Genomic DNA, 12,846 nt, shown 5'->3' with positions numbered 1-12,846 from the left:
ATATTTATCTCTAGTTTTTACTCAGATGCACAATATGTTGATATAATGCAGATGTTGTATTCTAGCCCGAGAAATATATTTTGAAATTACCTGTGCACTTTCTGCCTGATAATATTCCATTTTATTGGTATTATGGATATTACCATAAGAATTCATCAGGAATAAGGATCAAAGAAAGTGAAAATAGTATATTTGGTGGGTTTGGTTTTTTTTTACTTTATGTGGTGCACTGAGTTAAAACCATAAGGTTTGATTCTCAAGTTGTACTTGGGCCCCTTGCACTATTAAAGTAGTCGTGTGAGGCACCTAAGTAAAATATATGTAAACCAACATGCATCTCCCATGGTCAGTGGTATATGAAAGAGCTTTGTTTTGTCAGAATGGCCCAGAATGCCAATATGTCTGGTTGCCAATATCTGCCAGCCCTGTCCTACAAGATTTGTCAGTAGGGCCTGCATTTAGTACTTGCCTACTTCTTTTGGTTCACATCACAGTCATAACATTTAACCTTTTATTTGATATATTAACAGTGTTTGACACAAGACGTTATGTATAGCTGAACCAAACCTTTTGTTTCATCTATTTTGGTTTATCGTTTAGAAGACATGCAATATCTGCCAGATGCTGCTTCCTAACCAGTGCAGTTTTGCATCACACCAGAGAATTCATCAGCATAAATCTCCATACACGTGTCCTGAATGTGGAGCAATCTGCAGATCTGTCCACTTCCAGACTCATGTCACTAAGAACTGCCTGCATTATACCCGAAGAGTTGGTTTTCGGTCAGTATAATGATTACTTTTGTTGTCAATTTATGTATAATTTATGCTTTTAAAAGTAATTTTCCATTTTCATAAGCCTTGTTTGTAGAATACAGCTTCATGGGTTTAAGGTTGTCATGGCAACAATGCTATTAGTACTACAAATTTTGGAATAAATACCACATTAGGATTCTGCTTTGTTTCAGGCATCCACTTTTGTATGTTATGAAATCAGAATATTAGCTAATCTCATCCAGCCATAAAATGTCAGATTCAGGACTTCACAGTTTATAAGGTCTAGAGAATTCAGATGTATTTCCTTAATTTCAGGTTCTAAAAAAAACGTTTTGAGGTTTTTCAAAACATTGAATTTTAGATTGTTCTCTCTGGTAGAACAGTAATTTTCAGTACTGTTGGGCATGCTGCACCTATCTGGTTGCTCTCTTTTCTGTGGGAAGTCAAGATTCCTCAGCATTATATCACTTGAAAATTACCTTTCTCATTCAAACAGCTTGGTCTTTTGGTTCTTCTTTGTTGCTCTTCAGTTTCCCTTTTATTGTTCTGTTTCCCTGTAATTGCAACTCACTGAGCAAATGGGGATCAGATGCATTTCATGGAAATGTTAAGTTTTGAAAGGCTTGAAAAATGGTTTTATCTTAGAATTTTACTCGCACTGAATGGCAGGCAGCACAGCAAGAGATCAGAAGAGCAACCCGTACAGCCGAGCTTTGCTCAGCACTCCGAAAACATTTCCGCTTCACCCTGTCTGACTGGAGAAGGATGATTTAAAATCTTACCAGTAGGCAGCTTCTTCCCCCTTAAGGTGCGACAAGCTCATTTACTAGGATGGCTGTGAAATCTTCCACTAATGGAAGAAAGCATTTTCACTGCATCAGAGCAGCCGCTGTGGCAATCTGTCTTCAGATTGAATCCATTGCATGACACAGCTCTCCCCTCTTTGCATTTCTTTGGGTTCTTCTCTTTTATTCTTTTCTCCCAAGCAGTAGTCTGTCTTGTCCTACATTTCTTACATCTGCTCCCTCCACTCAACTTTCCTCGCCCCTAGTCTGTGTCTCTTCGGTTTGTACATGGAATCATCTTCAGGGACTCCTGGCCTACACCAGTAACACCAGAAGACTCATAAATCCTTCGCTGTGAATGTAAACTAAAGTTACTAAACTTTTCAAGATGTATCATAAACATCTCAAGTCACACTAAGTCAGAATTTCTGTATATGGTAAGACTAAACCAAAAATACCTAGACGAAGAAAAGCAACATCTGGGAAAGTTAATGTCTTCCTCCTTAGACTCCTCAGCATCTCCTTATCACCATGGTGCATTCGCTTGAGGAACAGCATAACCTGTCTTGCCTTTCCAAAGGACCTCTGTGAGGGAGTTCAGGTTGATTTGAGCGATTTAGGCTAGTTGTCTGAACTAAATCAGCTGAAAATTTCAACCTTAAGTTTAATTGCATCCATCCAAGATGAAAACAAGAAAGCTGTTAATAGCAGTCCAAGAAAGGAAGTCTTGGTCCTTAAGAACTGTTTTAACATACAATGGTGGATGCTGAGGATCATTTATTATGTTGCAACACTAGAGAATAAAGTCCAGACAGGATGGGATGGGGACGTGAGAGATGCGACCCAGCTCTCTTGAGGTGACGCCTTAGGAGTCGATCTGTTAATGAGAGGATCATGCTTCGTACCTCTATGAAGAAATGTTCCTTTCTGTATAAGCAGAGAAGATCTTAACAGACTCAAAAACACAAAGACCATTTGCTTTAGAAAATGCATTGGTAAGTGGAGACTAGATAGATATAAACTTGATTAGTAGTATTAAGAATGTGAATTAAGTGCTCAGAAAAGAAAGGATGACATTTCATAAAATTCAAAGGTGATATATTTTAAAAGGAAAATGGGATTCTTGAATGCAACGTATAACTATTTCCTGCTTTATTGCTATCATCAGGGCAAACAGTAAAACACTATCAAAAAAAGATTTGATGTTTATATGACAACAATCATACTACTGTGGTAGATGCCAAAATTAAAATTTTGGAAGGGTAGAGGCCTTCTGTGTTTAAATTGTAAAACTTACTGCAAAATACTAGTCAATAAGAAATTTGTTCATTTGACAGGATATTTTGTAATTGCTTATTGCAGTATGTTCTTGGACTTACTTGGTAGCATTTAGTACTGGAGATGTGTGACACTGAAAGGGACCATTGTGTGTAGACATTCTTGTGTACTAATATTAATTCAATTTTTTAATCATTTCATTTTAGAATAGATGCGGAAAGGTCACAAATTTTCGACACAGCAGAAGTATGTTTTTGAAAAATATTTTCAGAATTCCAATCATCAGATTGATCTTATTGTAGAGATTTGGTTTAGTTGTCCTGAGTTTAAATTACACTTTTTTTTGTTTGTTTTTAAATCCAAGTGCTGATTTGGTTACATGTACAGAAAATCATTACCAGTATGTCTTCATTAAATCTAAGCAAGGGAAATGGTGGAAATGTTTTCCTTACTGGTTTTCCATTTTGGTGGTAGTTTCTAAATTGCTGTGGCGTACCTTGTACAATCCACTGCATGTGATAAAAATGCATTTTGTAAAATCTCTTCACAAATTTGTAGAGGTTTTAAGCATTCTTTTACAATCAATAGAGCATTCCTCTGTAGACCCTTCTATCTGTTCTGTTGTAATGCCATAAAACCATGTTCTGACTTCATATCTCTTAGGTATTAAAATTAAATTTGGGAAATTTCTTTTCTCTTACTCTCTGATATGCAAATCTCTGTTTATGTTGATTCTTACTGGGTTGTTTAAATTGACAAAATAACGTCGTTTTATCCGGTTGTATATATAAGCATATCTCTTCCACTTGCTTGAAAAATCAGTGTTGATTCCATTTCTTTCAGTACTGCTTTGGGCTAGGCTGAACTGACTCTTTTCCACTCTTTTTGCAGCTGCGTGCATTGCAATGTTGTATACTCTGATGTGGCGGCACTCAAGTCTCATATTCAAGGTTCTCACTGTGAAGTCTTTTACAAGTGTCCTATCTGTCCCATGGCATTTAAATCTGCTCCCAGCACACACTCCCATGCCTATACACAACACCCGGGTATCAAGATAGGCGAACCAAAGTAAGCAAAATTCATCTTCTACTGCACTTGCCTGCATTTGAATAACTTGTGAAATTGCATTCTGTCCTGTGCTTTTAATCTTAAAAGTCACGTACTGTACAACCAACGGTTTCTCATCCTGTTGGTAACGTATGGAGTTCGTGTAATGTTTTCATGAGTTTTTAGCTGGCAATTTATTTGGCAAAGGTTTAATTTTCCATGAACGTAGCAATAGCGGTTCTTTAAACACTGAGTGCTACAAGAGAGTAATACAGTAATTACAAAAATTATTTGGACAGGCAGCTAGTGTGTTGCTCGTTCTGATTTTTTAATCTGCTTAGCTCATCTGCATTTTTACTGTGAATGGAGATAATGTGATTCCAAAAAGAACTGCTAAGACTCATCAGGGCTTATGCAGTGATTTTCATAACATCTGGTTGAAAAGTGGGGAAAAGTGATTTTTTTTTTTTTTTCTGTTACATGCTTGCAGATAGTCATCTGGGTAAATTCGGAAAATTGGTTCTTTTCAGTGCCATCAGTTCACAGGGGTCAGGGTGTGTACTTGTGAGAGATGGTTTTAGAAGTGGCAGTTGTCGTCTCTGGGCTGACCTCGGGCGGTTCTCACGGGCTACAGCCGCCTGCTGTACCCTGTTCTTTTGGTCAGGCAGCCGCTTGCTTGTCGGGCAGTGTTTTTCCTGCAGGATCTGTTCTCTGCTTTCTCTCTACTAGATATTTCTTTATGAAAGCTGTACGTTTTGGGAGTGGTGAGCTAGGTTTTTGCTTCCCTAAGGTGGTCATGTCTCAAGGAGAGCAATTCCAGTGTGTTATTAAAGTGAGAGGTGCCAGCCTTAACCATTTCCAGCCTTGCCCCTCCAAATCAAAATAGATGCATTTATAGAGCTGTTTATATAAGCTTTTTTCCAATACGTAATCTCTTTTTTTCTGGATTAAAGCAGAACTGATTCAGTTCTGTAGCTAGGAAAGTTGTGCATAAGCACGGTGGTCTACTGACGATGGTAACACAATTAGGAACTTGGCTTCAGGGTCCTTCTTTTAAAGGCGTTGAACATTCAAGGCCTCCGCTGAAGCCAGTGGGAGCTGCAGGTGCCGATGCATGTGAAAATCAGGCTTCAAATCTCATTGGTCTTAGCCTGATGCCTTCTCATTGCAGGCCTTTTTCTTCTGTCTTCTTTCTCCGTTGTTGGTATGTGTACTCTGAGCGCAGTATTGAGGGTAAATATTCAAGTATTTAACTCCGTGTTGTTTCTCTGGAGTGTGCAGAGCACGCTCATACATTTTAACAGCTTGCAGACTCAAGAAAATAGAAGGCAGATGAGAGAAACAAGGCACCATGTAATACAGATTTCAGAAGAATTTGGTTTATCATTGTTTCATCTAACGTATCAACAGGTTTATTCTTTAGGGTGTTAACCTACATTAAAGCAAAATGGCAACAAACTTACTGTGTCTGATACCAAATTAAGACATTTCCACCCAGTGGTAAATGATACCTTGTTTTAATTCAGCATGGTATCTTCAGTGAGAGGCTTTGAAATACCAGCATTTAATCTAAAACTTGCTTCAGGTTCCCATAATTTTCATTAGAGAAAACCGAAAGATTAAGGCCGCCATTTGTGTAAGATACTTCACATATGAAAAATGCAGAAGATTTCTTGAATTGTGCTTGGATCTGCTGACCTGTTTCTGATCAACTTTGTGAATTAGGTATTTTGCATTAGTTTTCTTTCCATGTAGATGTCCTTATAATTGTATTCTTTCATGAATTTATTTTGATTATTAAAAGACTAAAATAAAATTTTCGGAAGTACTATTGTATTATAATAAGCCATAGAGTTTGTAGTTGAGTGCTCCTCTTAAGAAGTGGTGTTTTCTTTAAATTTGCCAGTTTTAATCAAGATGCTGTCTTAAATGCATGCAGAGTGACTAGTAGGATTTTCCCAGTCTTTGCAGTTCTCTGCTTCCATTTCACAAGCATCTGTAGGTAGTATGGTGTTGCCACCAATGCTCAAGATGCTCGCATTGACTGCTGTTTCACCGTTTAATAAGGTCTATTTCAAGCTATCAGGACCCGTGGCTTTCCTCAGAATTAACTACATGTATTTCTGCTACTCAGTAGCAATTTAAAAAGGAAATGGTTTTGTTGTTTAAATTAGTTGGTTTCTGAGGATATTTCTCACCTATCTTGGTCAAGTTGACATCAAATGTTTGTGACATAGCTCAAATTCTGGTTTATCTGCTGTAGTGTTCTGTATTAAAATCACAGAACAGCCCAGGTTGGAAGGGACCTCAAAAGATAATTGGGTCCAGCCTTTCATGGGAAAGGGAGCCGAGATGAGATTATCTAGCACCCTGTCCAACTGCATCTTGAAAGCCTCCAGTGATGGGAACTCCACCATGTCCCTGGGGAGGTTGTTCCAGGGAATGATTGTTCTCACTGTAAAAAATTTCTTGCTTGGATCAAGATGAAACCTCTCCTAGTGCAACTTGTACCCATTGACCCTTGTCTTCTCCATGTGGCTCTTTGTGAAGAGAGACCCTCTGTCCTCTTTGTAGCCACCCTTCAAGTACTGGAGCACTGTGATGATGTCCCCCTGAGCCTTCTCCAGGGAGAAGAGACCCAACTCCTTCAGTCTTTCCTCGTAGGGCAGGTTCTCCAGCCCTTTCATCATCTTCGTGGCCCTCCTTTAGACCTTCTCCAGTCTGTCCATGTCTTTCTTGAGTTGTGGGGACCAGAAGTGGACACAGTGGTCCAGGTGTGGCCTGACCAGCACTGAGCAGAGCTGACAAGCACTGTTGTATTTGAGGAAATACATTCACATTTGACCAATCTGCTGCCGCTGGTTTATCTGTATCATATTGCCTAGCATCTACGCTGCATATGGCTGGCATACATTTTGAAAGCTTAACAAATTCATTCTTGAAAAGAAGGAATGTAATACAGTCATATAACACTGTAGATATGACTATATAAGCTCAGTTAAATTTTTGTTCTTCTGAAGTAAAAATTTTGAAACAAGTGAAAAGAAGGGTACAGTAGCTTTCTGCGTTTGGAAATGTGAAGCTTTTGAGTTTTCACTGAGTGTATAAAAGGTGTCTGACCCTTGAACGTGAGTTTCAGACCTCACCCGGTAGGCAGATGTTGTTGAACTCTGCATGGCCGTGGAGCCTGGCTTCTAGGTGTGCTCTGGGCATCACAGAGGTGCAGCCCAAAAGAAGGCCCAGCGTGTCAGCCCGTCAGGGCGGCTGGGGAAGGTTTATGACTTCTGTCCTGTAAGTGGGCTGAGGCCAGTCCGGTCCTGGAGAACTGGACAAAAACCACTTTTTTGTTTACAGGAATTGGATAAATGGCTGTGTGCCTCTGGCATTTACTGGAACTGTGTGATTTACAACTACATTAGGAATGGTTGTTTCAGAACAGATACAGTAAACTATTTGGTGTATGAAAAATGAAGTTTATGTGCAGCGATTCTCGGTGGGATGAATTTAGATTATTTTAATATAGGGAAATGGATGGCTGTCTTGTCTTTCAACTTTGTGAAGCTCTCTCCTGTAGCATACCTAAGACGCTACATGGTTTTTACGGGAAATCAAAGCTTATATGTGATTTTCTTTTTTCAGTAAACAGTGTAACTTGATAGGAAAGGCACTAAGACATTTTTCATGGCTGATCTCTTTTTGGATATTGGAGATATCCAGCCAGATTATTGGATAATTGGCATATTGGATAATCAAGCCAGATTACAGATATATAGCGTACTATTGGTACAAAGTGTATTATCCCACAAGTACCATTTTTTTAGAGAAAAAAATTATGGGAAGGAGAAATACCATACTCTGGTGCAGAAGCTTTCAAAACCCTAAACATCTTTTATGTGATATGAAAGTATTTTCCTGTGGGATAACATCTGTATCTATTCTGAGATAATACGTGAATTTGTTAACCCGATTTCTGAAAGGTGACGAAGCGCGTGTACCATGCCTGTTGTGTGTAGTGTGGGGCAGGAGCAGTTCCTGAGTAACCGCCCTGGTGGTGTGATGGCAGGTGGACGGCCTGCCTTACTCAAGCGGCTTGTTGAATTGAGGTGGTTGTAAAGTATGTCCTGACTAATCAAGGTAACTGCCTTTAAGCTTTGGACAGGGTTTTAAGCTGTTACGTGTTCAATACTGGCTGCTTCAATTATAAAGCAAACCAGCATACTCAGTTGCATGTGTTCAGGATTGAAAAGTCATGCTTTTGAATGTGACTGAAAGAAACACTCAAAGTGGGTATAGTCACAACTCGTACTATTAGGCATGTGGGTATGAATTTAACAGAGTACAGCCTTTTCTCAGAGACCCGTCTGAAATTTTTGTGTCTCTACCAGATAGTTCTTGGGCTCCTGTGAAAACAGTAGTCTTTTAGCTTACATAGAAAATATATATATTCAGCTCTTAGTGTTTTTAAAGGGATATAATTTTTATATGTGATGAATTCAGAAATATGTCAGATTTTTTTGTAGCAGATTCACTTTCTCCTGTCAGTGCTTGCGAGTGGTGCATTACCCAGGGATGTGGTCGTTAAGGGCTTGGGAAGAGCATTGCCAGGGGGTCGAGGGAGGCAATCCTTCCCCTCTGCTCAGTGCTGCTGGGGCAGCGCTGCGGTACTGGACCCAGAGCTGGGTCCTCAGTGGGAGACATGGACATACTGGAGCAAGTCCACAAAGAGACACGAAGATGAATAAGGGACTGGAGCGTCTCTTGTGTGAGGAGAGGCTGAGGGAGCTGGGACTGTTCAGCCTGGAGAGGAGGAGGCTCAGGAGGACCTTATCGAGGTGTATGAATCCCATATGGGAAGGCACGAAGAAGAGGGAGCCAGCCTCTTCTCCTGGTGCCCAGAGACAGGACAAGAGGCGCTGGGCACAAACTGAAACACACGAATTTCTACCTGAACACAAGAGTCACTCTTCTAGTGTGAGGGTGGTCAAACACTGGAGCAGGTTGCCCAGGGGCTATGGAGGCTCACTCTGTGGAGACGTTCAAAACCCGACTGGACGTGGTCCTGGGCAGCCTGCTCTGGCTGACCCTGCTTGAGCAGGGGTTGGACTAGATGACCTCAAGGGCTCCCTTCCAACCCCAGCGATTCTGTAGTCTTCTGTTCCTTACTTTAGATACAGTAAGAATCTGAAGCATAAGTAGATCATAGTTTATTTTATTAAATTATGTAACTCTGCGATGGTAAAGTTATATACTACAGACCTGCAGTCATTCCAGCCGAGATCACTGTCTAGTTCCACTGCAGATGATAAAGTGGGTTTTCTAATTTGTCCTGTCTAATTTTATTTGCAAGATATGGTTCTAATAGAAATATACATCATGAAATAATCAGAGAATTATTTTGAATTCTGCCAGTCTTTATTTACATCTTGCTAACCCGTAACAATGTAACCTTACTCATCTCTGTAGCACCTAGCCATGGGATTGGCTACTTGGCGACAGGCACCAAAATGCTGGGGTTCTGGATGTTAGCAGTGGTATGCGAGCACTGAACCCGAAGGGTGGAAATCACCCTGCCAGGGACAAGGCTGTGATACGGTCCTGTGCCTCGGCTAGTTTGCCTCCTTAGTAATCGGGCTTGACGCTTCCCGACTTCTGGACAGAGTTGCTGATGGAGATGAAAGAGAGTGTTAAAGGAGACAGGACGTACAGGACAGAAGAAAAATATTGGGTGCCCCGGGGTTAGGGAATGTGTGTGGTCAGTACCAGCTCTCCAGCTTGTGACATTACAAGCAGATTCACTACAGAACTGCAGCAAGTACTTTTCTGAGGAAACTCTGGGTTTCTTTCTTGGATGGAGCGAAGAGGGCTGGCAGTAAAATCACTGCTTTAAATTATCTCTAGCTGCTCTGCTGAGATGGGACCAAGATGGTGGAGCATGCTTAGATGGTGAAGTAGCCCTGTGTGCTGTGGCCAAGGGAGATGATCCCTTGCATTGTGAATCCTTCCGCTCTTTCTACCCGTAGAGATTAAACAGTGCTTCCCACAGAGTGTGCCTGTAACAGCACTGTGCCTGGAAAAGGTTCATGTTCTCTCTGTTTCTGTCTGTGCTCAATTCAGCTGACCTGCTGGGGTGGTGATCCGTTGACTTTTTTCCCCAGAAGCTGTCTCTTATGATCTCAGTTAAAACTATTAGTAAGATACGTGGGTTTATATTGATGTGAAATACATGAGTTGGAACTGCATTTTAGGAACCTGGGGTTTCTTTCTTAGCAGTTATTATCAAGAAGCGTTTCCTATTTCTGGCAAGCTCTTTAACACCTTTCATATGGGAATTACCCAAGAAGTTAGGATTCTGAAGGGGTATAGATCAGTAATAATGTGACAAACTAAAATACTTGTTTTGAATAATGTTTAAGAAGCTTTTATGGACAGTAAGGGGGGGGGTCAGAGGATGGGGAAGGGGCTCCCCTTTCTGAGTACTCCATGCTCAGTAGGTGAAGCTGGCGGGTGGATGTTCTGCTGTGCCTGTGCAGAGTATGTTGTCCCTTGCAGAGGGTTCACCACAGCAAGTGGTACAATAGTATGTAGGTCAGCAGAGGATGCTGTGTGAATAAATAAATTTACCTTAGCATATGTAAGAAACTGGACCACTTGATATACCACAAAAATAATACTTTTCACAGTTGTTATGATTAAGTGTACTATTTTTCATTCTTTCCAATATTTGGACTCACTGAATGGCTTGGACATTGAAGCAACATCCCTGTACACAGTGCAGAGTGGTCTTTAGAGCTCTTGAACAATGTACTATTGATGATAATTGCTTAGAGAGATATGGAAAGGACTTGGAACATTTATGTGGATAATGAGACAATTCAGCATTCGAGCAAGCAGGGTTTGTTGTGGTTTGTTTTTTTTTTTTACATGAAAAGTCATTCTTTGGGACAGAGATCGACCTCTCATTGATGGGATTAGGCAGACTGCTTTTTCAGAAGAAGCGCCTCTCACTGTACTGAGCACCTGCTGTTGGGTTTCTTTTATTTTAGCTGAACTTTTTCTGAAGTACTACCACTACTAATGGCTAAAGGATTAGATTTCTCTCTCATCTGATGATCTATGGGAAATTTCTATGTTACTTTTCTTTCACATGTCATTTCTTTTCATTCGTTTTCCAAGTTTAAAAAAAGTGTGGTGTTTCTGAAATAATAGAAGTATTTACTGTTTATAAGCAGATACATTAAAGGGTTGCAGTTTGAATGGCTAATCTTGTTACTCACCTTTAGTTGCCAGGGAAATCATTCTTAATACAATCAAACATGCAGATAAGCAAAAACAAGCAGCAAAGTGTCAAGTAAATAATTACATAGAATGCAATTTAAGCTATACTTTTCATTATAAAATCATCAGCAAAATGAAACAAGCTTCAAACTATTGTCATGTAGTAGTTGTTGCAGCATTTAGATCAGAGGATTATGTTTCTGGTTTCCCTTTGTTTCTTGTCTGTTGGACAGACACTTGACAAGGATCTGCTAAAAATACAACTATTTTCAGATTGTTTAATAACTTTCTTAGCCAAAATTCCTTATCAGAAAATCCTATCCTATTCATTTTCAGGAACTATGCTTTTAGTGTCCGGTACTTACCTAGTTCTTTGTTAATTAGTATATCTATTTCTAAAGCACTTTTGAAATTATATTAATAGCTGCATTGCTTCACCAGTTACACAGCTACTAAAACATAAATAGCTTTTGTTACAATTTTGATTAGAATATTGCCTATCAGAATGGGAGATTTAGGTAGCTAATTCAAAAGTCGCATATGCTCTGAGAGAGGAAGTTGTGGTTTTGGTGGTGTCTCTGCATTGCTTCGATAGACAGATTCTTAAAGGCATGTAATTGCAAAACAGGGAAATACCATCCTGTGAAGTTTCAGCTTCAGAGCATTAACAGAGTCTAGGCTTGGCATTCAGGAGGTTCAAAGCCATATACATTGCCAAAAATAAATTTATATTGAACTATATTACCAATTATGATCGAATCAGTCACTCCCTTGAAACATACTGCCTTTACAACCTGAAACAGGTATACTGTCCTTTAGTTATAATGTGAGTTGAGAAACTGAAGGCACTTAACTTTCAGAGTATCCTAACCAGATGTTGGTGTTATATATGTAACTGGCATATGCTGTTGTTTTCTGGCTTCTTGTTTGCACTTTTTAATGATTTTTTTTCTATTTTTCTGTTTTTTTCTACTGCTCCCATATTTTGAAATTGGAGGATGTTTTGAATTAGTTTAATTTTAACTTTTTTCAGGCAGTGTGAAATGATGCTTAAACATGTCAGACCTTATCTGTGCTGAGAAAAAAAGTTAATGTCATGATTCTTGCAAACAGATCATCAACATGACTGACATTGTTTATTGTACTTCTGTTTTTAGAATAATATATAAATGCTCTATGTGTGACACTGTGTTTACTCTACAACCTTTGCTCTATCGCCACTTTGATCAGCACATTGAAAACCAGAAGGTGTCTGTTTTCAAGTGTCCAGACTGTTCTCTTCTATATGCACAGAAACAGCTTATGATGGATCATATCAAGGTGTGTAGGCATCTTCTCTTGTTTCGTTCGTAGATACCATTTGTCATGCAATATATGCTGTGAGAAAATACTGTAAAAAGGCACAGAATACCAAGAAGACTGCTGAAAGCGAGAGGTGTTAATAATTCCAAGAGAGTAATCTGTGAATAATGTTCTCAAATGTTAAAATGTTGTATTTGTATTGTCTTCAGTTTATCTGTGATGTAATCACTAACTCAGTTTTTCTCTATAAATGTTGATTTTGGGATACTAGGAATATCTCAGTGCATTGCATTCAGGAGGTCATTTTATCAAAATAATAATGGGTATAGTGAAGTAAGTTAGTCCAATCCTAGTAAGTATTGAGCCTTATTTACAGTATTCTA

The 12,846-nt window shown here is 39.4% G+C and overlaps 1 protein-coding gene across 14 annotated transcripts in view; it reads left to right on the top strand.

The window, feature by feature from the left end:
- The window catches only part of ZNF532 (zinc finger protein 532), a 50,152-nt gene that overhangs the window by 23,442 nt on the left and 13,864 nt on the right, over window positions 1–12,846 (top strand). For 13 of the 14 annotated variants that reach the window (XM_072858692.1, XM_072858691.1, XM_072858682.1 and 10 more), the window contains 3 exons: window positions 601–782; window positions 3,731–3,907; window positions 12,319–12,481. The exons of the other annotated variant lie outside the window; for it this stretch is intronic. In XM_072858692.1, the coding sequence (XP_072714793.1) occupies window positions 601–782; window positions 3,731–3,907; window positions 12,319–12,481 (522 nt within the window). The remainder of the gene's footprint in view (window positions 1–600; window positions 783–3,730; window positions 3,908–12,318; window positions 12,482–12,846) is intronic. 14 annotated transcript variants of the gene reach the window in all.

This window comes from Ciconia boyciana, chromosome 4, assembly GCF_034638445.1.
Source record: "Ciconia boyciana chromosome 4, ASM3463844v1, whole genome shotgun sequence".
In the NCBI taxonomy this organism is placed as follows: Eukaryota; Metazoa; Chordata; class Aves; order Ciconiiformes; family Ciconiidae; genus Ciconia; species Ciconia boyciana.
The sequence above is the reverse complement of the archived record's forward strand: the minus strand, read 5'-3'. Positions and strand labels throughout refer to the sequence as shown.